General features: G+C 38.6%; 1 protein-coding gene across 2 annotated transcripts in view; it reads left to right on the top strand.

Annotated features, from left to right (window-relative positions):
- The window catches only part of DLG2 (discs large MAGUK scaffold protein 2), a 1,315,102-nt gene that overhangs the window by 174,057 nt on the left and 1,114,221 nt on the right, over positions 1–26,824 (top strand). For both annotated transcript variants that reach the window (XM_033207409.1, XM_033207408.1), the window contains exon 2: positions 24,284–24,445. In XM_033207409.1, coding sequence (XP_033063300.1) covers positions 24,284–24,445 — 162 coding nt within the window. The remainder of the gene's footprint in view (positions 1–24,283; positions 24,446–26,824) is intronic.

Genomic DNA, 26,824 nt, shown 5'->3' with positions numbered 1-26,824 from the left:
CATGTTTGTTTACTTTTAAATGATTTTTGTTACAATGACAACAGTAATAATAGGTAAAAGTTCAAACAATATAAGTACTGTGTTGGGTACTCTAAATACTGATAGAAAATAAACATCACTCAAAATTAAATATTTGCCTTCATACAATATCTATTTATCCATTCATTTATTCAGCAAGCTAGTCAACATCCATTGAGCTGCCATGCGAGGAACAGTCACTGACAGAGTCAAATAAAAATCTGTCACGACTCCCTGATGGTAACAAACTTTTGAGAAGAAAAAAGATAAAAATGTCATAATAAAATGTGACAGCTCTGATGATGGTATAAAAAATGTTTTGAGGGGCTTAGGAGAATCATAGCTAACTGCTGGAGAAGACCCTGAAGTCTTTGGAAGAGTGCTCTTGAAGCTGAGACTCAAATTTGCATTTCAATTGAATAGGTGCAAAAAATAAAATAAAATAAAAATAAAGAAGATAAGGAATCAATAGCCTTCACAAAGTCATGGAAATGTGAACTATGAGGTATACACATCTGAATGGAATTGACATAGTTGGACTATGCCCTGAGAGCCGGAATGTTTAGGGAGAGGAAGAAATATTGGTGTGTGTGTTGGGAGTTGGGGAGTAGTATGTATTTGAAGTATAAAGAAAGTAAAGGAAAGTGAAGTTAGAAGTGTAGATTCAAGGCAGTTTGTAGAGGGTCTTGGATGGCAGGATTAGGAGCCTAGAATGTATACTGTGATTAAAAGATGCCAAAAGGATGCTAGCAGAGCCCTGATAGATTTTGAGTTTTATTTAAGAAAAAAAAAAAAAAAAAAAAGTTTTTGCTTGTTTCCTTATACAAGGGGAAACATACTACAAAGATGCTATAATTTTTAGGAAAGAAGCATGTGTGCTATGTCGATAAGAATTCACTACTGGGGAATAAGTTCTTGCTTTATAAACTGTCTTTATAAACTTGCTTTATACGCTGGAGCAGGGAAAACATTAGTACTGAAAGGCATTATCAAGAATATATTAGAGTAAGAATAGCTGGGAAGGGTTTGTTGTTGTCAGTCGCCTTGGATTTGTGGTGACGGCAGGACCGGCATGGCAGTTGCTGCTCAGAGCACCTGACCTCCAAGAAGCATAAGTACGCCTCCTCTTCTAGTATAATTTTAGTGATTTTTTTTGCTTTTGTTTATATTTATATAAAGTATAATATTGATATAAAAAAAAAAAAAAAAAAAAAAGAATAGTCAAGTTCACCCAGCCCTGAGTTGAGCTTTAGATTTAAGGATGCTTAGCTTGCCACCTTGTGGCTGACAGTGAATCCTGCACGCAGGGGATGTAATCTGGGAAATAAACCAACTCCAAACCAGTTAGTGAAGTTTTTTTATTTGTTCAAGTTCATCACAAACATTAGAGATAATAATAAGAAGAATGACACTTAGAATAAATATTAATGGATATTAGAGTCAAAAATCTTGGAATGATCCTTGACTCCTTTATCTTTCTCATCCTTCACGTACAATGTATCTGTAAATCCTGTTGATTAGATTTTCCAAATCTGATATATAGTCTCATTATAAGTATTTGTCTTGAAAATTCCAGGTTTTACTGAGAATATGGAAAAATCATGTTCTCATATATTTCTGATAGTATGTAAATTGGTATATTTCTGACAAAAATACGATTACTTTGTAGTAAGATCATTCGAGAAATCACGGAACAGTTATCTAGTAAAATTGAAGATGCATATACTCTAAGACCCAGAACTCCTCTACTCTCCTAGATATATATGTTCTAACAAGAGTTTTACGTATGTACACCAAGAAACATATGCAAGGGTTTTTTTTTTTTTAGCAGCATTGTTAATTTTGTAATTCCAGAAAGGAAAATAATAGAAAAAGCCCAAATATCTCTCAGAAAAAAAAAAAGGTACATTGTGATATACTAAATAATGACATACTGTAAAAAATTTTTAAAAATCTAGTCCTGCACACATCAACATAAATTTCTCAATGAAATGTTGTAGAAAAATAGCCACAATTTGATACTGCTTGTATAAAGTTCCCAAACAGACATAAACTAAGCATTTTTAAGGAACACTGTATCAGTAAAGATCATACCAGAGAAACAGAACCAGTCGGTGTATATATATTAATATGTGTATGTAAAAACAAATTTATTTTAAGGAATTGGCTTTTGTCATTGTGGGAACTAAAATCAATAGGGCAGGGCAGCAGGCTAGAAACTCTTCAATAGGCACTAAAGCAGAAATCCACAGGTCAAATCTATTCTTTCTCATGGAAATCCTAGTTTTGCTTCTAAGACCTTTCAACTGGTCAGATGAGGCCCACCCAGATTATCAATGATAACTTCCTTTACTTAAAGTCAACTGATTGTAGATGTTAACCACAACTATAAAATTCCTTCATAGCAACACCTAAATTAAATAACTGCATACTATAATTTAGCCAAGTTGACACATAAAACTAACCACTACAATTACAAGTCTATGTAGTAAGACCATCGGGGAAAACAGGGAATTATACAGATAAAATTCCACAATTACCTCAGGGGAGAGGCAGACAGATATGACCAGGGATGGATACCCAGGGACCTCCATTCTTTTGGTAATACTTTTTAAAGATGCATGGCAGTTATGAGGAAGCTTGTTACATTATTCTTTACAGATTGTATATCTGGTATAAATTAGTTTTTACATGGAGTTCATTATTCTTAGCAAACTAACATAGGAACAGAAAACCCAATACTGCATGTTCTCAATTATAACTGGGAGCTAAATGACAAGAACACATGAATGATTCCATAATGAGTTTTAAATGCAATTTTTAACCACAATACAAAATAATTGTTTACTACAGGTGTGGGAGTACTACCTGTGTAATCTGGGAAACTGAGGCTCTTCACTCCATCCTCTAACCCAAGCTTGTCCAATCTGCAGCCTGTGGGCCACATGTGACCCAGGACAGCTTTGAATGTGAGCCAACATAAATTCAAAAACTTTTTAATAACATCGTGGGACTGTTTTGCAATTTATTTATTTATTTTTAGCTCATCAGCTATCAGTGTGTTTTATGTGTGGCCCAAGACAATTCTTCTTCCATTGTGGCCCAGGGAAGCCAGAAGATTGGAGATTGGATACTCTTGCTTTAACCATTTAGGGTTATTGCTATGAACCAAAACAGAAATATGAGTCAGGAAGAAAGACTGAAACATAGTGTTAGGTCAGATGCTCAAGTTTATAAAATATAACTGGGGGTGCACTTTTGATGAGAGACTATCACAGAGTATCTTATACCCACTGTCCACGAGGCCCCAGTCTCAAAGCTGGATATGGTTGCTTAAAGTCCACCTGCTACCTGACCATGTCCTATCTCCTATCAGGCAAAAGATGGGCCCAGGTGGGAGTGAACTTAGTCACCAAGTGTTATAAAATTCATTTTTTGTTACTTCTTATCTCCTCTGAGAAAAGATGTTGGAGGGTTGAAAGATTAAAACACAGGGACATTTAAAATGTTGTGTGGGTGGGCAAAAGAAAACTTGGAGTTTATGACCCTTAGATGCTTCCTACTGTAGGAAATGCAGGTGGGCAGGGACTGAGCTGATTGGCCTGCAGACTCTGCCACTTGCCTGTCTCAGGCACCAGCACAGGTTCTCCAAATGCCTCCTAACTGGTCTCCCCAACTTTTGCCCTCTCCCTTTGAATGCATTCTCCTTTGACAGCTAGAGTAAACTTTTAAAAAATTGTAGCAAAAAATCCATAAAATTTTACTCTGTGTTAACCATTTTAAAGTGTACAGTTTAGTAGTGTTAACTGTATTCACTTTGTTGTATGAAAGATCCCCAGAACTTTTTCCTATTGTAAATCTGAAACTTTTTATCCTTTAAACAACTCCCTATTTCTCCCTCTCTCTAGTCCCTGATAACTACCATTTTACTTTCTGTTTCTATGAAGATCACCACTGTAGGCACTTCATATAAATGGAATCATACAGCATTTGTCTTTTTGTTACCAATCTATTTCACTTAGCATAATGTCCTTCAGATCGGTCCATATTGTAGCTTGTGACTAAATGTCCTTTCTTTTTTAAGGCTGAATAACATTTTATTGTGTGTGTATGTGCCTGTGTGTATATGTATATGTGTATATAGATGTTTTTAACCACATTTTGTTCATTCATTTATTCATCAACAAACATTTGGATTGCTTCCACCTCTTAGCTATCATGAATAGTAGTACTATGAACATGGGTGTGTAAATATCTTTTCAAGACCTTGCTTTTGATTATTTGGGATATATACCCAGAAGTGGATTTGCTAGATAATATGGTAGTTCTATTTTTATATTTTTGAAGAAACTCCATACTGCTTTTTATTTCAGTTACATCCTCTTACAATTTCACTAAGAGTTCAGGAGTGAGCTTTTGAAAATATAAATCAAATCATATCACTTTCCTGCTGAAATTCTTTGTTGACTTCCCATTTTTCTCAGGATGGGGACCTAAATCCTTCCCAAGGCTAAGAAGGCCCTGGATTACCTCTCCTGCCTCATGTTTGCTTCACTCACCCCTCTTCAGAAAGCTGTGTCAATTCCTTGAACCTACCATACTCTTTTTGAACGCAAAGATTCTCATGGTTGTTCTTCCTTTCATTTGAAAGGCATCTTACCCAGCTCTTCACATGGGAAATATGCTCATTCCTCTGACTTCAGTTACTATGTCATTGTTTCAGAAAGCGTCCCTGGCATTCTCGAATGAATATGGTTTCTTCTTGTGCTCTCTTGGAGCATCTTATTTCCTTGACATTATTTCCTTCATTATTACTCTTATTATTGAGACAGAATTTCACTCTTGTTGCCCAGGCTGGAGTGTAATGACTCAATCCCAGCTCACCGCAACCTCCCCCTCCCGGGTTCAAGTGATTCTCCTGCCTCAGCCTCCCAAGTAGCTGAGATTACAGGCATGCACCACCATGCCTGGCTAATTTTGTATATTTAGTAGAGACGGGGTTTCTCCATGTTGGTCAGGCTGGTCTTGAACTCCCAACCTCAGGTGATCCGCCCACCCCGGCCTCTCAAAGTGCTGGGATTAGAGGCGTGCGCCACCGCACCCGGCCCATTTCCTTTATTTTTTAATTATGTTAGTCACCACCACTAGAAGGAAAGCTCCACAAGAGAAATAATATTGTCTATCTTGCTTGTTCACTATTGAATCCCTGCAGCTAGTGCACCTAATAAAACTGGTAGTTGTTCTGCCCTCAAGGTTGAGCAAGTCCTATCCACATTAAGTAAAGAGTAATGATTTTTAGGGTTAAAAACAGCCCTATTTGGGAAGCTTCACTGTGACTGTTAATTTTGCATATCCAGGTAAAACCAATGGTTTAGATACAAGGATGAAGAAGAAAATAAAACACATAGAACTACAAATGAAGCCATGAACTGAATGGACCAAGATATGCCCAAGCAGAGACCAGACGTTGCTCATAGGTTTTAGGGAATTTTAGTTGAATTCAATTTAGAATTGGACTTTCTGTTATGAATAGAGAATGTGCACTAACTGTTCTCTATCAGCCTGGCCAAGTCTCTAGAAATGAAAGTCTAAGCTTTATGACAGTGCAGTCATTCAAATCTAATCCTCGTGGATGATGCTTTATCATTTATATTTCAAATTTTAATTGAATATTCCTCCCAAGCACTCATTCTTCAAGGTTTCCTGAAACCTTAGTTTCATATTGCCAATTTTAAGGAGAAATTATCAAACATATCTGTATTGTAGCATGTAAATGGTCCACTATACATTTTAATTTTAATCTAACACAACTGTTTAAGACTGTACTAACCTTCTCAAGGAAAGAAATGTAAGAAACTGCCTTCAAGCATCCTAACATCTCAAGAGAGGAAGTTAACCTTTATCATCCCTCCTCTGTGAGTTCTAGTCTGCTGTTTCTTTGACAGTATTGTTGCTGTCTCTTGGATTCATACCTTTCCATTCTTTAAGAGTAGACTGCAATATATTATTCTCCAAGAAACTGCTCCTTTACATTGCCAAAGCTAGGTTAAATGACCTCTGGGGAGCATGTGAATACTACATTTTAATACGATATTGCATTGATTCTAAGATGCACTTTTTAATATTAGTGTCTCTGAAATCTGTATGCATCTTAACTATGACATTTTAGATTGATAATATTTGTCAGTCTTATCTACTGAAAACAGAGCTCACTGGTCATTGTGTTTTCTCTAAATATTGCCAGTGTCTATTACAGTGCATCAGTGACTCATTTTAAGTGCTCAGTGAAAGGAGGGAAGAATAAAAAGATTACAAACTCAGTGGATAATTTTATTGTAAGAACAATACAAAGTGACAAAGGTAAACCACATTTTGAGGGGGAATAAGATTAGGAAAGACTGTGGAAAATGTGACATATGAAAAGAATCTTAAAAAGAGCAAGATATTTCCCACCTGTGATTTGGGAAGCATTGTTTCAAAACAGAAGGAAAAGCATGGGACAGGAAGGTGAGAAAAGATTAGAAAGATGAGGTGGCTCCAGAAAAGAGCTGCTGAGCTAGTTTGAAAGGAATGTCAATGAGTGTAGAAAAGTAGTAAGAGATAGTACTTTAGCAAGAGATTGAGAATGTTGTGAATTTCCCATCAAAGTGCCTGTATTTTATTCTGGAGCATGAGCAAAGGGTTTTAAAGGGGTGAGTGATATAGCCAAACTTGTGTTTAAGGAAGATATATCTGAGGGTGATTAGTTAAAAGAATTGGTTGTTTGAGAGTATACAGATAAGGAAACCAGTTACTAGGTGGTTACTATTCACTTAACAAACATTTATTAGGACCCATTGAATACCTCGCACAGGTGCTACAGCCGTAAACAAGATTCAATCCTTGCATTCAAAGATCTTAGAATGTATAAAAAGTAAACAGTCAAATAAACAGACAAAAATGATTGATTAAGTAAATGTCCTATGGGTGCATAGGTAGTGAGGTATAGATGACTGATGGAGGAAATGAATAAATTATGGAGACTCCTGGAAAGATTGTCACCTTAACTGAACTTTGATGTTAAAGACATGACAAAAGGCATCTGGAAGGCAACAAGTACAAAATCTTGGAGGTGATCCATTCCTCTTACTCTGAGCTGCAGATAATGTGGACTGGTGAAATTCTAGATTTTGGGGAATAGAATGGGAAAAGATGAAGAGGCAGAGAAAGGAAACTTGGTGTTTTGGGGTAGAAAGAGGCAAGAGATATGTTTGGAAAGAGGAATAGAAGGCAAGTGGAATATTCTAGGGTGAAGAAACTAGAGTGTGATGGGGGAATGGACAATGGAGATAAACAAATAAAAACAACAAATATATCTGCTGATTTAGAGTCTGTTAAACTTGTATTAGAGCCATTCACTTGGTAAAATGTACTAAACCTCTTCTATGTGCTGTGGGTCTACTGAGATACCTACAGCTGTAGTATCACTGCTTTCATCAGGGAGCTCTCAGTCTAACGTAAACCATCCTGACCTTCACTCTGATATTAGGAGTTATATTCTGCCAATTTAGTTAGATGGACCCCACTCTGGAAGACATGAGAGGGGAAAGATTCTGAAGGATCATCTTCATCTGTGTAATTTTGTATTTGGGTGACCAGGGAAATGGCAGTATCATTAACTAGGTTATTTCTATTTATACTTTCTCCCAATTGCATTCTATGGCCCAGCAAGGATAAAGGGAAGCCTACAGACCTTAGTTTTTAAACCAAAGGACCAAAGTGTCTACCATACTCAGAAGAAACAACTGATTCAGAGAGTAAGAAATGCACGATACCTGAGAGACAATATAGTGTGTGAATTAAAGGTGGGATTACAAGGATGATGAGGTATAAATCTCATTCCATCCACTGGTTGTGTGAACAAGTTACTTATTTAATTTCTCTCTCCCTGTATTTTCTCATCTGTTAAATGAGGGAAATAAAACAGTAACTACTCCATAAGTTTGTTATAAGGATTAAATAAATCAATGCTTCTAAAACATTAATACATATGCACGTCATATCATAGGCAGTAATCTGAAAGATGACACTGTCAGTTCCCAGCAGGGCAGGAAGACAAGAAAATTAGAAAACTTTCTTGGTTTTCTTGATTTGGGGCTTACATCTTAAGAGTGTAATAAGCACAAAACAATATTCTACAATTGCACATTCAGTTGCATATTAAGCACCTAGATCAAGTATAAATACGCTTTTATTATTTTGAAAAAGGCATTTTATTATATACTATCTTATTTGGAGAATATTTAAACCATCATAAGCAAGCATGGATTATAAAGCAACCTTATTTGTTGAAACATTAATATTTTTATTACAGTGTCTGATTGTGAAATAAACCTCTTTGATTGGAACCCACTAGTAATAGGGCCACACTTTCTGCCTTATTTTTCAACTGTGCCATGTTCCAATGACGTTGACACCAGCTCATTATGAGGTGCTCTGAAACAAAGGCAGCTGGATAGATCAAGCCCATTTGCGCCACCACCAGAGACAATTCATAGTGGTTGCCCACCTGGACCACTGAAAGGACAGCTGTTCATAACTGCTTCTTGGTACAGGAAGCATGTTGAGGAAAAAGGGAGCAGAAAGATCTAGATAACCTAACGCAACTAAAATTTAATGTCTACAGAGTCATACATTTTTACTTTTTTAAACTACTATATTTCTAGCACTTAAAATTTAGTGATTAGCATATAACATGCTAGATAAACATTCTTTTGGATGAATGAATAATGATGCTTCCTACTAGGAAGGAATTTTAGTCTCTATAGTGTCACAGAGGACGTGCATACCAACAGACCACCCAGGAAGTCCCAGGACCAGGAACAAAGTCTTCTGGAGATCATCCAGGAGATATTCTAGGTTCCAGTGGGTTAGTGATCTCATCCTTGGAAGTCAAATATAATGGGAGGGCTAGGCAAGTGCCAATTTCACAGTCAGGTTCTGAAGTCCAAAAACTCACATGATTAGGAAGAGTAGCTTCAATGAGCAGTGAAGGCAATGTCAGCACCTGTGTCTGAGGCATTTTTTTCTCTGCCTGCTGGACAGAAATGATCATCATAGGAAGAAGAGATCAAGGGTACGAGCATTGGCCTAGCTAGAGGCCTGAGTAGAATGGATAAGATGGCCTCACCTACAGAAAGGCACTGGATCTAGAGAAGTGGCAGCAAGGCCTTAGCAGCTCATTTTACCTCCTTCAGAAGGTTTGTGCTGTTCTGTAGGGATGCTACAATTCTTGTAGTAGCATGGTGGAAGCCTGCTCCCTGTAATGGTGATAAGGCTGAATTGAGCATATACATGCACGTGTGTATGTATGTGTGTGTGTGTGTGTGTGTGTGTGTGTGTGTATAGACTCTTTTTACAATACTTGGAAAGATGACTACATGACACTGGTAGAGAAATAGGAAGGCTGGGTGTGGTGGCTCATGCCTGTAATCCCAACACTTTGGGAATTTGAAGCAGGTAGATCATCTGAGGCCACAAGTTTGAGACCAGCCTGACCAACGTAGAGAAACACTGTCTCCACTAAAAATACAAAAAAAATTAGCCAGATGTGGTGGCACAAGCCTGTAATCCCAGATACTTAGGAGGCTGAGGTGGAGAATCACTTGAGCCCAGGAGGCGGAGGTTGCAGTGAGCCAAGATCATGCCACTGCACTCCACCCTGGGTGACAGAGCGAGACTCCGTCTCAAGAAAAAAACAAACAAAAAAAGAGAAATAGGAAGAATCTTATATTTCCTAAGCACCTACTAAGAGGTAGGTCCTTGCCCAAAGCGTTTATGTATATTATCTCATGAATTTCCTATAGTGACACTGTCATACATTATGAGTCCAATTTTATAAATGAAGAGCCTGAGTTTCAGAGAGCCTTCATACTTCCCTAAAGTCACATTGCTGGTTAGTGCAGGAACAGGATTTAAACCCAGGAACTGAGCCGCAGGGAATTTGCATCGCTTGAGGAAGGATTTTGCTGAAATGAACATTTCCTCTTTTCTGAGCACCAGACACACTGAGCAAAACATGTTTCTAGCTTTTGGTAGTGAATGATTCTCACTCATAGATGCTGTAGCAGTTGCACAGCTGGTGGATTGAGTCAGACAGGGACTGCCCACAAGATCGTACAGTGTTCAATTGAATCCAGTGGCAGTTATCCTTGGAAAATTACTCAGACATGTTTGAAGTTTTGCTTCAAAAGGATAAACTACTGTCGAGTTTGCTCCCAAATCACTGCTTTGATTTCTTGGTACCAAAGCAATTTGACTTAAAGCCTGGTCCCCCCAGCAAATTTATTCCCGGCTCCTCCCTCTTTCATTTGTCAGCTGGAAACCCCTTCCCTTGCATCCTTCAGCCAGTTCTCAAAATTAACTCAACTGAACATGGATAAACCCTTTCCAGGACTAGAGAATTTTTCCTTACCACAAAACTTACAGCACACTGAACCTTCTCCACTACAACAAAGCAAATACTTGATCATGTTTTACATATTATAATTCTTTTTATTCCTCAAAGAAATATATATAGCTCCAAAAAATGAAATTGATAATCACCAGAAATAACCATGGTCAACATATTATTATATTCTTTCAGATCTCTTCCCTGCCTTGCATACACTTTAATCTATTTCACTGGACTTATTTGAGGTTGGTATACTCAAATATGAGTCCAACTGCTGACCTGGGGTTTAGATGGGCTCGTGTAAGAATACTTAGTATGGTCTTATTTGTGTGTTATGCTTCTATAGCTGCTCTGACTCAGTGCTGGCAGAGGAGAAGGAAGAAGGGAACTCAGTTCTTCTCTGCATGTTACCATTTTTCTTTCTGTTAACTCTTTTACTCCAGGAAACCACCAGCTAATACTCTTTGTCAGGTATGTCATACCTAAAGCTGGAACAATTCTCCCTGCTAAATGAAAACTTTCAAAGGAACTCACTTTATTATCTGTGCTATACAACATAAACCAATTTTTGATTTTATTGTTGAAAATCTTACAGCGTACTATTCAATAACCATCTCTCCTACAGAATAGCACCAGGTTTCTTGAGTATGCACTACTTCTAGGATGTGCTAGTCATGGTAGAGTACACAGGAGTCTAAGGAGCTTACATCTCTACTGGGGTAGTTCCGTTTAGTAACATTTATGAAGCATCTACTGGGTCTCACGCAGAATATTTGCCACTGGTACAATAATGAATTGTGAACTCTTCCCATTCTAATGAGAATGGCAGAGACATACATGCTTTGAGAGAAAGAGGGATTCTCAGGGAGTCAGACATGGGAGCACAGAAGAAGACTGCTTAGCCAAATTTGGGTGTCTGGGGAAAGCATCTGGGAAAATATCATTTATCAACTAAGTTTTGAAGGTTGAGCAGTACGTGAAAAACAGTTGGGAAAGTTATGAGAGGTAGAGAAGACATCAAGAGCAAAGGGCAAGGATGAGCTGTGTCTTCCTTATTCACTGTTATATCTCTAGCACATGGTACAATGCCTACCATAGAATTGGTACTCAGTAAATTCTTGTTGAATAAAAAAGTGCAAAGACAAGGTTTTCACGCATTTAAGATGGCATAAAGAAAGACTAAAGTGTACTTTGTGAGACCAGGAGGGCCATGAGATTAGATGCACTGTCTATGTGTTATGGAGTAGTGGGAAAAGTTGCAGTTAGAGACTTTGAAAAATTCAAAACAGTAAAAGGCAATTTTTTTCCTTCAGTTTTTTCTATTCCTCTGATTTTTTATAATCAAATAACATATCTAATGTTCCAGCAAAACAATCATAACTTATACTAAGTGACTATTTAATAGATTACAGACACTCACTCTTCTAAGTGGCTTCCATGCATCATCTCACTTGGCTTTCTAAAAAATTTTGTGAGGTAGTTACTATTCCAATTTTGCAGATAAGAGTATCATGTGTCAGAGGGTTTACTACGTTGACCAAGGTCATGTGGTAATCAAAGTAGGAATTGAGGCAGGCGGTCTCGCCAGAATCTGTACTTTTAGGCACTATTCTGAACTGAGGTTCTAGAAAGTTATTCTACTGAGATACATTTGTCACCTTACTCCTTTTGGCCTCAAGATGCCACAGAGGAAGCATCACCAAAGTCTATCTTCCTACTACAATCATGTCTAAGTTAGAGTCTCTGAAAGAGCCCGAATAACTGTGGAAGGTCTTCATTGGAGGGTTGAGGTCTGAGGAGCCATTGTGAGCAAATGGGGAGCACTCATGGACTGTGTCGTAATGAGCGATCCTAACACCAAGCGCTCCAGGGCCTTTGGGTTTGTCACGTATGCCATTGTGGAGGAGGTGGATACAGCCCTAAACACAAGGCTACATAAGGTGGATGACAGAGTCGTGGAACAAAGACGGTTGTCTCAAGAGGAGAGTCTCAAAGACTAGTTGCCTACTTAACTGTGAAAAAGATATTTGTTGATGGCTGTATCAGTCCATTCTTGCACTGCTATCAAGAAATACCCGAGACTGGGTAATTTTTAAGGAAAAGAGGTTTAATTGGCTCATGGTTCTTGCAGGCTGTGCCAGAAGCATGATGCTGGCCTCTGTTGGGCTTCTGTGGAGGCCTCAGGAAACTTTCAATCATGGCAGAAGGAGAATGGGAAGCAGACTTGTCTTACATGGCCAGAGCAGGAGGAAGAGAGAGGGCCGGGGAGGTGCTTCGCACTTTCAAACAATCAGATCTCTTGAGAACTCTGTTATGAGACAGCACCAGGGAGATGATGCTAAATTATTAAAAATCACCCCCATGATGCAATCACTTCCCACCAGGTCCCACCTCCAGCACTACATTTCAACTTGAGATTTGGGTGGGAACACAGATCCAAACCATATGAGCGGCACTAAAGAAGACACTGAAGAACATCACCTAAGAGGCAGGCATTGTGGCTCACTCCCACAATCCCAGCACTTTGGGAGGCCGAGGCAGATGGATCACTTGAGATCAGAAGTTCAAGACCAACCTGGCCAACATGGCGAAACCCCGTCTCTACTAAAAATAAGAAAATTAGCTGGGCTTGGTGGTGGATGCCTGTAATCCCATCTACTCAGGAGGCTGAGGTGGAAGGATCACTTGAACTCAGGAGGCAGAGGTTGCAGTGAGCAGAGATTGCACTACTGTACTCCAGCCTGGGCTACAGAGCAAGACTCCTTCTCAAAAATAAATAAATAAATAAATAAATAAATAAATATCACCTAAGACATTACTTTGAAGAATGTGAGAAAATTGAAGTGACCGAAATCACGAATGACTGAGGCAGTGGCAAGCAAAGGGATTTTGCTTTTGTAACCCTTAAGGACCATGACTCTATAAATAAGATTGAAACACCATATTGTGAATGGCCATACTGTGAATGGCCACAACTGTGAAGTTAGGAAACTTCAAAGAGTGTTCAGAAACTTCATCCCTGTCAAAGCAAGAGAGGCCAGTGCTTCATTGAGCCAAAGAAGCCAAAGTAGTTCTGGACACTTTGGTAGTGGTTGTGGAGGTGGTTTTGGCATGAACTATGATTGTGGAGGAAACTTCAGTGGTCATGGTAGCTTTGGTGGCAGCCATGGTGGTTGTGGATATGGTGGCAGTGGGATGGCTATAATGGATTTGTAAATGATCGAAGCAGTTTTAGAGGTGAAGGAAGCTACAATGATTTTTGCAGTTACAACAATCAGTCTTCAAATTTTGGACCCATGAGGAGAGAAAGCTTAGGAGGCAGAAGCTCCAACCCCTATGGTGATGAAGGACAATCCTTTGCCAAACCATGAAACCAGGGAGGCTCTAGTGGTTCCAGTAGCAGCATTAGCTATGGCAGTGGCAAAAAAATTTAATTACTGCAAAGAAACAAAGCTTAGATGAGAGAGAGAAGTGACAGCGAAGCTACAAGTTACAACAGATTTGTGAACTCAGCCATGCACAGTGGTGGCAGCACCTAGTTGCTACAAAGAAAACATGTTTTACACAATACTCATGTGTATGGACAAAAAATTCAAGGACTGTATTTGTGACTAATTGTATAACAGGTCATTTTTGTTTCTGTTCTGTGGAAAGTGAGGAGCATTCCACCAAAGAGTTTTTTGCTACGTGAAAAATTCACTTTTAGTGACCACTTTTTTTGTTGCTGCTGCTGTTGTTGTTATGACAAATCTGCAGAGTGCAAAGGTCTTGACACTCCAAGCAAAGAGGAGCATTACATTTGCCAAGCAGCCACTGTGTGCCAGGAGTATAGCATCTCATTCAATCTTCATGTTTTTATGAGATATATACTGTAATTCCTGGTTTATAACTTCAGTCCACCAAAGCTCAGATGTATCCAACAACCTGACAGATGTCTCCCAGATAGCAAGTAGTATAACCAATATTTGAAATCATGTTTCTAATGCCAGAATTTGTGCACTTTCCACTATATGAGGCTGCCTCTTGGAATCAGAGGAGTATGTTGGTTTGAAACACAACTTTACTATTTATTTAGCACTTTAGAAACTCTCTGATCCTCTGTTTTCTCATTTGGAAATCAGAATGATGATACCTTTTTAATCTGTCCAATTCTTGAGAGAATTAATTGAGACAGTGTTGCTGAAAGTGTTTATAAAGAGCATCCTGAATGTGTGGCATCTTGCAAAATTTCACTTTGCAATTCCATACTCATTATTTTCCCAGATCATAGGTCTGTGGTTCCATTCTGACTTAGAGAGCTTGAGGTGTGTTTAATTCTACAGTTACCTCTCCTGTGTGAGCCTAGCCTTCCCTAGATCCTGGGCCTAGCTCATTTTAGGGGAGAAACTGCATTTCTACCAGGCTACATTTCCAGTATCTTCAGTTAACAGATGGAGGTTAGCACTGAGCTAGAGTAAGTTCTCCCATAGTTATTTAAATCATCAGTTCCTTAAAAAGGATCTTAAGATTCATTAAATATTCATGAAGCATCCTTCCTGGCAGCTCGTCCATAGTAGGTAATTGCACAGAGTTTAAAATATCTGACGTTGCTTGGAAGCACACAAAGCTCTGTCAGCTGCAAGCAGACAGCTGATTTGTAATTTAATTAACATCCTGGCTTGTCCTGTTCTTTGTGGAAACAAAAAGCAGGAAAGTATTTCCTTCACTTGTGAGTTTTGTTTAAAAAAATTCAAATGGAGCACCTGGGAGAGCTTTTCATTTCTCACATCAGTGCTGTTACTTATATCCTGCTCTAAACTCTGGAAAAATCCCTCTTTCAAAGGTTCTTTGGGCAAGCCATATTGCTGAATATGGGTCATTTTTTTTAAAGGGTGTTTATTTTGAAGATAGATCTGGCTGCAAAGTACTTACTTATTCAACAAACATTTATCAAGTACCTACTATGTGGCAGGCACTAAAGGTCAGCAGTAAACCAAACAGGTGGGGCCTTTGACCCCATGGGGAGGGGGGCGGGGATGGTTAGTTCAATGGAGGAGACAAACATCCAGCAAATCATCACAGAAATAAATGTAAAATAAAAATATGCCAAGCTTTATGAAGAATAAGGGCAGGGTACCCTGAAAGCCTATGAAGTAGGGAGCAGTGTGCGGTGTGCAGAGGTGGGGAGAGAACTTCCTAATCTGGGAAGTCAGGAGGTCACCTTGAGGAAGTGAAGGTGAAAATTATGTACAGTCTCTCTTGCCTTTCCTCCTCCCATTTTTCTCCTATCTGAAACAACCTACCTCCACCCCTAGATTTGCAACCTATATGTAACCATTCGGAAAGAATGCATTGGAATAGTAGAAAGAATGGACGGGAGAAATAAAACTGTGCTCCAGTCAAGATATCATTCAGAGAATTCATTTCAAATGAAAGAAATGGATATAAATACTGATCTGATCATTGCACTGAACATTCTTTTATCTTCTCTTATTTTCTTTTTTTACCCATGTTTTCCCTCCAGAGAGGAAGGCAGTGAGTAGGAGTGAGGACACAGTAGTTGTATAAAAGTGATGAGACAAAGGAAATACATAGGCTAAGGCATCATGGAGAAAGGAAGAAGGTGGGAAAAAGGATCTGCTGGCTACAGACTGCAGAAATCTTATTAAAGGAAATCCCTAAAAGTAAATATCAAAGTGTTTAAACAAATCATTGTCCTCAAAATAGGAAGGTGGCTGGCAGGGCCTACATGGGAATACTCAATTACGGAACTTAAATTTCTACAGCCTTGAGATGAAATGAAAACCCTTTGTTTTCACGTGGTTTATTTTTGAGCTCATTTTCTTTGTCCCTTTGGTTTTCTCTCTTTTCTGAGATTCACTCACCTCTTCCTTAGGGATCCCTTTGAAATTCTGTTGTTGCTATTATTATTATTATTATTATTATTATTATTATTACTGACTTCATGCTTCTAGAATGTGTGCTTCCTTTCAGCCAAAGCACATTTTTTAAGTTAAGAGGCTTTCTTCCAGAAACAGCACTCAATAAGTCAACATAGGCCTATTGGACACACACTATATAGCATTCTAGCCTGACCACTCTGCAGGATACAAAGATACATGTCAGGGTTCTTACCCTCAAGGAACTTGGATTACAGAGGGACAGGTAAAACGACGCAGAGAACATGGTTTGTCAGTGTAGTTAACAGAGGCAGTGAAAATAACAAGTTTTTTAACGTCAGACTTTGTGTAAGGAACTGTAATTATTACTTAATTTTATACTTGCTTCATAATGCTACTATTAGCCTTAAGTGGGATAATTTCTGTGACATTCTTAGCAAAGCGTTCATGGATAGTATTCACTATTAGGTGTGATAATATGCCATCTATTCATGTGCACATAAACATGTTCTGGCTCTCCAGCTTTTGATTTGTTCCCTGCCCCCGCCTCCCCACCACCCCCCCCCCATCAGTACAGTGCCAATTCCTGCTACAAGGGGGAAGTAGAACACTTTTTATGCAGCAACAGAGACAAACTCAGATTTTTATTTATGAGACCTTGAAAGATTTCCAATTTCTGGATCAGTTATCATGCACTGTGCCAGCAAAATGCCATCTTCCAAATTGCACCAGAGAACCTCCAGTGACAGATCAGGCACATGTAGGATTCTGTGTTTAAATTCTGGGAAACTCGGTATGGTTTGTTCTGACTCACACAAGCATCAGCAGAATGTACTGAGCAGAGCCTGGTCAGACTTCCTTAGCTTTTTTCTATCTGTGTAGGGGGGACTGTGATAGAAAAAGAGTGAGTATGATGGCATGCAAGCTCAGCTAGGAGGGCTTTCTGATTATGCAGATCAGGTTATTGCTCAGATAATTACAGTTTATTGCAGTTAAACTTACATTTACTGGTCTCTTTCTAAGTGTCATTTGTCGGGTAGACATTGGAGATTCAGAGATGAACATGACTCTACCTCTGCTCTTGAGGCACTTGTGGGCTACTAGGGGAGATAGACACATGGACAGGTCATTACAGTATAAAGTTCTTACTCTTTGACAAAATCCTGTGCAGAAGACTATGGGAACATAAAGGAGGAGACAGAGATTTCCAACCTTTGAAGTCAGAGAATGCTTCTGAGGAGGCAACACTAAATCTGATAATCAAGGACCTAAAAAATTTACCTGATGAAGGAATCTGGAGTTGGGGGCAGGGTCAAACTTCAGAAGGGGGACGAGGATAGAATTCCAGAAGTCAGAGGCAAAATGAACTAACATAGGGAGACATAAGTAGTATACCGGGCATCCCTGTCTTGAGCACTTATCCTGCCTCTACTCCGCTTACAGCTGAAACAGGAAATATAATCTGTTTATAAAGTTTCTTTTATTTATTATTATTATTATTATTATTATTATACTTTAAGTTCTAGGGTACATGTGCACAACATACAGATTTGTTACATATGTATACATGTGCCATGCTGGTGTGCTGCACTCATTAACTTGTCATTTACATTAGGTATGTCTCCTAATGCTATCGCTCCCCCATCCCCCTACCCCATGACAGGCCCCAGTGTTTAGTGTTCCCCACCCTGTGTCCAAATTTTCTCATTGTTCAATTTCCACCTATGAGTAAGAACTTGCGGTGTTTGGTTTTCTGTCCTTGCGACAGTTTGCTCAGAATGATGGTTTCCAGCTGCATCCATGTCCCTACAAAGGACATAAACTCATCCTTTTTTCATGGCTACATAGTATTCCATGGTGTGTATGTACCACATTTTCTTAATCCAGTCTATCATTGATGGACATTTGGGTTGGTTCCACGTCTTTGCTCTCGTGAATAGTGCCTCAATAAACATACCTGTGCATGTGTCTTTACAGCAGCATGATTTATAATCCTTGGGGTATATACCCAGTAATGGGATGGCTGGGGGGGTCAAATGGTATTTGTAGTTCTAGATCCTTGAGAAATCGCCACACTGTCTTCCACAATGGTTGAACTAGTTTAGAGTCCCACCAACAGTGTAAAAGTGTTCCTATTTCTCCACATCCTCTCCAGCACCTGTTGTTTCCTGACTTTTTAATGATTGCCATTCTGACTGGTGTGAGATAGTATCTCATTGTGGTTTTGATTTGCATTTCTCTGATGGCCAGTGATGCTGAGCATTTTTTCATGTGTCCATTGACTGCATAAATGTCTTCTTTTGAGAAGTGTCTGTTCATATCCTTTGCCCACTTATTGATGGGTTGTTTGATTTTTCCTTGTAAATTTGTTTAAGTTCTTTGTAGATTCTGGATATTAGCCCTTTGTCAGATGGGTAGATTGCAAAAATTTTCTCCCATTCTGTAGGTTGCCTGTTCACTCTGATGGTAGTTTCTTTTGCTGTGCAGAAGCTCTTTAGTTTAATTAGATCCCATTTGTCAGTTTTGGCTTTTGTTGTCACTGCTTTTGGTGTTTTAGTCATGAAGTCCTTGCCCATGCCTATGTCCTGAATGGTATTGTCTAGGTTTTCTTCTAGGGATTTTATGGTTTTAGGTCTAACATTTAAGTCTTTAATCCATCTTGAATTAATTTTTGTATAAGGTGTAAGGAAGGAATCCAGTTTCAGCTTTCTACATATGGCTAGCCATTTTTCCCAGCACCATTTATTAAATAGGAAATCCTTTCCCCATTTCTTGTTCTTGTCAGGTTTGTCAAAGATCAGATGGTTGTAGATGTGTGATATTATTTTTGAGGGCTCTGTTCTGTTACATCGGTCTATATCTCTGTTATAGATAGTAGTCAAGTAGCATGATGCCTCCAGCTTTGTTCTTTTGACTTAGGATTGTCTTGGCAATGTGGGCTCTTTTTTGGTTCCAAGTGAACTTTAACCCACCTTCCATGCTCATGGATATAAAGAATCAATATTGTGAAAATGGCCAAACTGCGCAAGGTAATTTATAGATTCAATGCCATCCCCATCAAGCTACCAATGACTTTCTTCACAGAATTGCAAAGTTTATTTTACTGAAGTCCCCTTCAACAGACCAAGCTGAGGAGAGAAAAAGAAGAAAGCACAGATTGCAATACAGAGGCCTTCTGCCCATGGCCCTCATTTTGTTGGCACTACAGAAATCCTCAAAGGTGCCCAGAATGGCATTACTACCTACCAGACAAGCCTTGGAATGAAAAGTGACTCAGAATTACGCAGAATGTTAGGGCTTATTCTTATGTCAGGGTGTAAGAATATTTCCTAAAAGTTTTATTACCTGAAGATAAAGTTGGCCTCTAAAGATATTTGAGTCCTAACTAACTTAGAAGATTAAGTGCTCTTTCTCTAGAGTGAAATTAACATGTATTTGAAACCTGGTTTGCTACTTACCAGGTATGTAAGCTTGGAAAAAATACCGAATTATCTGAGTCTAAGATAAAGAGAATCACACTTATCTCTAATATGGTGATGATGGATATAAAACATTTAATATAGCTCCAGGCACATTAACTGCAGCTGGTATTATTATTGGTTGTAATATTACATTAGTGTTAAGATTAGCATTAATGTTGGTGTTAATATTAATCCTAGTATCATAGATCAGTACTTTTGTTCAGCCGAAGGAAATAAAGATTTGAATACAAGCAGAGAAATTCTGCTATATCATATCAGAGTGATTCCTTTGGAAGCTTGAGTTTCAGTTAAAGATGGGACTTTCTCATCAGTTCTTGTCATTTCTTGCTTAGTCATAGGCTGAAGACTCAAAGAAAAATAAAACGGGGCAATATCTGGTTGGCACTGGGCAGAGTATTATTTAGGTCTAGATTCTCTTGGATGACTCCCTGTTGTCTACAGTGGACACCAATTTGCCTTCCAGCTGCCTCCTGCCACACTGTACCTTACATCCCAAGCTTCATCCAAGTCTTATATCAGCTCACTAGAAGCAGATCTAAGATGGGATTTCATGTGTGCAGGATTTATGGAGGGCAGTTCCAAGGAAAAAAAAAAATAGGGAGTAAAGGAAGCACAAAGGGACTCTGCAGAAATGTAAGTCCAAGTGCAGTCTAAATTTAAGCTAATCTCACTGGATAATTTGTAGTGTAATTCACACCACAGGATTTGTCTCACTATGAGGTATATGATTTGGGGTTCAAATATGACTGCTGTGGACATCAAAGAGAGGAGGCTTCAATCACCCAAGGGTAATGTTCCTGAGAAGTATACAGATATGAGCCTTCAACAGGTAAAAAAGATTTCCATGGATTTGGATGGGGACACAATAGCATCTGCTACAATCCACTTTAAGACCACACTGTTCCCTCAGACATCATCCCCTCTTATCACATGTCTCCTCTACACATGTTGTGCCTTTGGTTGGAATATCTTTTACCTCTTTATGATATTCCAGATCCTGTTTCAAACTGGGAAGGTACAGACAGACAACCACAAATGCTTACCCATTTCTGCTCCCAAAGAACTAATTTTATCATGACGTATGGTAGCGTATCTGTGCATAAGTATAACTCAGTAATTTATGGTCTTCTTGAGGTCAAGAGTTGCTCTTTTCAGTTCATGTTCTCAGCATATACTGAAATGAATGATGAGGAGAAAGATATATGGTACTTAATAGTCTGATGTCCTTTGAGATTGTGTCAAGCAAATGATATGATTGTCCTTTTTACTTGAACCTGAGATCACAGCATTTTATAATGAAAAAGGTTTCATCCAGTAGCCAAAATAGTATTGTGGCTTAAGCAACTGATACCTATTTCATTCATTTGTGTAACAGTCCCTCATAACTGTATTCAACAACCACTTATTGAGCATAGGTGTTGTGTATTTGGCTAAAGACTGGAGATGCTGGAGATGTGAGAATAAACAATACCAGTGTGGTCCCAGTCCTTATAAGATTTCACAGTTCAATGGAAAAACACAGAAAATATACAACCATATAGCATGATAAGAGTTGTAATTGGAGACTATACGGAGTTATGGGAACATGCACACAAAGAAGAAGGTCTGGAGATCCGTTGCACAACAAAGTGAATATAAGTAACATTACTGAACCGTACACTTAAAAATGGTTAAAATGGTCAAAATTTACGTGTATTTTACCACAAATTTTAAGAGAAGCTTAAAAATGAGAAGCAACGGTTTGTTCATATTTATTTTACAACTATTGGAGTGAGAATGTTGAGAAAAAAGGTAATTCAGAGCCGGGTATGGTGGCTCACACCTATAATCCTTGAACTTTGGGAGGCTGAGGTGGACGGATCACTTGCTGTCAGGAGTTTGAGACCAGCCTGGCCAAGATGGTGAAAGCCCAGCTCTACTAAAATTTAAAAAAGTAGCCAGGCATGGTGGTGCCCACCTATAGTCCCAGCTACTTGGGAGGCTGAGGCAGGAGAATTTCTTGAACCCAGGAGGCAGAGGTTGCAATGAGCTGAGATCACGCCATTGTACTCCAGCCTGGGGTGACAAGAGCTGGAGTCCATCTCACAAAAAAAAAAAAAAAAAAAAAAAGTAATTCAGAAGTAATGGGGGTTCAGCCTATATAGTAGGGTTATGGCAGGGTAAGAAAGCTTGTATTCCATCCTGTGGGCAGTGTGAGCCATTGGAAGATTTCAAGAAGGACTTTATCAGCATGTGATTCAGAAAGTCCCCTGGATCAGTGTAGAGAATGCATGGGAAAGGGGCAACCCCACAGAGATGCTAGCCAATTCAGAGGTTGTTTATATAGCCCAGCTGAGAGCTTATTCAATCCTGAACATGGACAGTGTTGGTGAGGGTGTGGGAAGAATAAGGAGAAAGTAGACTCTAAATCAGGCAGACTCAGTAACTTATTAAATTGGCAGATGGCAGCAGGCAAAAGACAGGATGGAGTCTGATTGACTCCTACTTTTCTGGCTCAGATGACAACATAGATGGTAGTGCCTTTATGAGAGAATCGAAAATGGGGAGCAGACGGGGGAGTCAATGGGTTCAAAGCCAGAGAAACTAAAATGGGCATATGTGTGACATTATTCCACTCACAATGAGCATTACTGATCAAAAGTGAATGCTCCATTTGATCCATGTTTCTGAGGCAGATTACATTGCCAAATTATTCATAGGGTTAGTTAAACAAAAGCATGGTATTTGCAGTTCACAGAAATGTTCTAACCTCATTGTGTCATGCATTCTCAGTGATTTTTTTCTGCCAAGCTGCCAATTTGGTTTTCAGACGTGGACTTCATCTTCTTATGGGGGTACAGGAGAGTGATGATAATTGAAAGAGGATTCAGATTGCAATGATCTGGATAGGGTCTTGGCGCTGATGCCCATCGGTTAAGGTGACTCTTGACAAGTACCTTAACTTCTTGGAGTGTTAGTTTTCTCATGGGTGAAACGGCCAAGAATGATTGCAATGGAACAAGTATGTGAGAGTCCTTTGGAAACTGCAATTATGACACTGTTACTTTTGTTGAGACAAATGTTACTTGGGACATTGAAGAAAGCCTACCCTGCCCCAGAAAGTATAAGTATTGATAATCTGCTTCTGAGGAAGAGTGAACAACAGACTGAATTATCATCCCTGGAATGTTTCTTGTTACTTTTATATTATGAATCAGTCTGAGAGCTGATGTCCAAGAAATTTATATATATATATATATATGAGATAAAATTAACCATTAATGACAAAAACAATGGGACACTGGGAAGAGGTTAGACATCACAATTAGCCTGTTATGGTGTTATGACAATGTTTAGATCCCTGCTCCCAATATCCCTGTATTAGGCACAAACAACATAGGCAAAGTACAGCAAACGAACACTTCATTATCTGAATTAGGGGCCAGATGTAGAGAGTTCCCTTTCATCTTTCCCAGGTAGGACAACAGCCTTAGAATGATGGAACTCTAAAGGGATAGATCCAAGGGAAAAGGGGTACAAACTAATAAGAGACAAAGAAATAGGATGGAGACCCAGGCTAAGGCTGAAAATGGAGGTAGACCCCAAGAAGAGGGCTGAGCTCCCTTAGAGCGTTCCTTATCCTGAACCTTGTTTTTCTCTCTGCCAACTTCCTTATATCTGCTTGCAAGACTCAGACAATGATCTTTACAGTTACAGTCATGTATAAGCAAGAAGGTTAAGAAAAGAGGAAAAGGGAATAAGAGAGAAAGAAGTATTTACCTCTGTCCCCTCAGGGAGCCATTGGAATATAGGCAGATGCCTTTCCTTGATTTTTAAAATTCTTTAAAAGCTAGCTCTGCTTCTAAAAATTGTGGTCTTTTGTCCCAGAATCTGACTAACCCGAATCAATACTCCTTCTCCTAGGGAGTGAAGTAAAGAAAGATAAGATTGTCTTCTCTTTGAGTCTAACACAAACAATGTGGATGACAATTTTTTTTCCTCATTTCCAAAGGAACTTAAATCACTCACAAATTCTGAAAGAAAATTAAGTTTTCTGAATGGGATATATCGGAATTCTATTTTCTTCTTGCCTAGCACTTTTTTTTTTTTTCTTCTCCATCCATGACCTAGAATTTTTAACACATACTTAGCTACTTTGGTCAAGAGGGTTACCTCCTCACTTACTTAAGTAAAGTAAATGTTCTGTCTCATTTGTTATCACCCTTCTGTAACTCACAAACAAAGAGAGTATATTGTTGGGCAGAAACAAGTCCTGGGCATTGGTCAATATTCGTGGTTAACTCGTTTTGCTTGCATTTGATCTGGTCTATGGTGACCGCCAGAAGAGTCTACAGCAAAGCCCATTTGGTGAAGTCAAAAGTAGGTGCACACTCTGTCCTATTGATGAAGTTAGAATATGAAGTTCAGTCTATTTCCTTCACAAACACTGATATATACGTATTTTTCCTTTCTTTTCTTTTCTTTTCTCCTAGAAGTATCGATATCAAGATGAGGACGCTCCACATGATCATTCCTTACCTCGACTAACCCATGAAGTAAGAGGCCCAGAACTCGTGCATGTATCAGAAAAGAACCTCTCTCAAATAGAAAATGTCCATGGATACGTCTTGCAGTCTCATATTTCTCCTCTGAAGGTCAGTTATACTGCCCTTCCGACTTTATAGTTGGTGGCAGTGGTTGGTCTTAATTGCTAATGGAGATGTTTGCTGGCCTGATTAAATGAGGCTCTTTTAAAAAGCGATAGAGGACACGGGTTGCCAAAGGGCCTTTCTTGTGCATTGGAGGCTCACCTTGTATTTTTGGGACATATTTTTATTGCAATTGTTTGAATATCTGGAAAAATCATTTTAGTTGCTGAGAATGGTAAAGAAAGTGCAAAGATTGAAACACTGAAAGGGAAAATAAGCTAACCACATATTTTTAAAACCCAAGTACATCAAGGTTTTGCTCAAATGCTCTCTGTTCGTCAGTATTCGTGGTCCAACAAAGGGAGCAAATATAACATGATCATATCTAACGATTCCCTTACTGTCTAAACTATAAAGGAAAATGTGTGAGTTGTCTAATCAATGCCTCTATTGTATCCTAGAGAAAATTGTTTACTAGACTTATTTCAATTTGGTGTCATACTTTTACCAATACTTTCTACTTTTTAAAATTTAATTTTAAACAATTGCTTGGTAAATTATATTTTGACAAGAAGGTATAATTAAATGAGAAAAAAATACTTTTCTATGCCCCTTGGCTGCAAATTAGCAAATTACTCTGCTTTTTTTTTTTTTTTTTCTTTTTGGCTGAACTGGCACTACTGGATTTTGTGTTTTGGATAAAAAGCTTTTAAGTGTTTATCAAAGTTTAAAAAGAAAAATCAAAATTCGGCTGAAATAAAAGAGAATTCAAATGGAAAAATTAAAAACACCTACCAATTAATTCCTTAGTAATTATTGCTAAACAAAAATTTATTTCATCACCTAGAACATTCATTTTGCCAGCACTTCTACATGGCTGTGCTACAATAAAAAGTATAGACATAAAGTGTCTTCCATGTTCTCTGGATTTTATTATACCTGCCAAAACATCTAAGAGAGGTTAACTTATGCTTAACCTTATGTTTCGAATTTTGAAACATTTCAAACATATTCGTATGCTAAATTGTATTATCAAATAAATTAGCTATAGCTATTACCAATACATAAAAAATATTGGATCAATTGTCAAATTCCAGTAAATATTACATAATAAGTAAAAATATATTAATATTAATATTCTGCTTCTGGGATTCATTGTGTAAATCTCCAGAATTTCTTTGCAAGTGCTTGGATGACTGGTGAAAATGAGTGTGTTTAACCTGGAGAAGAAAAGATTAAGAATTGGGGGACATGGGACTTAACCTTTTTTACCTCAAGAGCTGTCATCTGAAAAACATGACATCAATGTCGTGCAGAAGGCAGAAGCAGATCCACTGTGCATAAGTGACAGTAATGTATATTATATGTGGGATCATCTTAACACCACAGCTCCTGATATTTATAGCTACTCAAAAAAATTATAGACTACTTCATGAGACAGAAGTTCCCTATCCCTAGAAATCTTTCAGCAATGGATAATGGCTTGTCAGAGGTTTTGTAGAAAAGACTCCTTCCGTACAAGGGTAAACAAAAGTGCCGCTAAGGTCCTGTTTAGGAATCAGAATTCTGTGTTCAGTATAGAATCATTCTGATTCCTAGAGTTCGACAGTACTCTTTAATCTTTTCAAACAGTTGCTGATCGCTATTCTGTGTACCGACCACTGTAAATTGAGAAAGGGCAGGGCTGAGAGACTGAACTGCATTGAGGGTACTTACATTTGTTTTATTCTTTCAAACTGGTTGAAAAACTCCCTATAAGAACCCCCATAGGTCAGGCACAGTGGTCCGCGCCTGTAGTCTCAGAATTTTGGGAAGCCAAGGTGGGAGGACCGCTAATCCCAGAACTTCAAGACCAGCCTGGGTAACAAGGCAAGACCTTGTCTCTGCAAAAATTTTAACAAATTAGCCAAGCGAGGTGACCTGCAAGTGTAGTTGCAGGTATGCAGGAGTCTGAGGTGAGAGGATCCTTTGAACCCAGGAAGTTGAGGCTGGAGTAAGCCATGATCACACACACTGCACTATAGCCTGGGCAACAAAGTGAGACCCTGTTCATGCCACAACCTCCAACACACACATACACAAATTTCGCCACCTTTCTCCCTTCCCAACTTTTCCTCCTTAATCAACTCTAGAGCATACCTCCCAAAGGACTTTAGGCTAGGTAAGAAGGATAATCAAGGCTAGCATTTTATATCCTTCTACTAGAATCGATACTATGGTGATTGTTAGTATTATATTTAAGTCAACTAATAATGATAGATGAAATATTTAAAGTAAGTGCATCTTTTGTCTTATCAGTAGGATTATGCCTGAAAGTAGTGAAATTCCTTGTGTTACTTCTGGGATTCAAAAATGGAATAGGGAGAGTCCAAATTTTATAATTGG

This window comes from Trachypithecus francoisi, unplaced genomic scaffold (assembly GCF_009764315.1).
Source record: "Trachypithecus francoisi isolate TF-2019V2 unplaced genomic scaffold, Tfra_2.0 Lachesis_group8, whole genome shotgun sequence".
Classification (NCBI taxonomy): Eukaryota; Metazoa; Chordata; class Mammalia; order Primates; family Cercopithecidae; genus Trachypithecus; species Trachypithecus francoisi.
The sequence above is the reverse complement of the archived record's forward strand: the minus strand, read 5'-3'. Positions and strand labels throughout refer to the sequence as shown.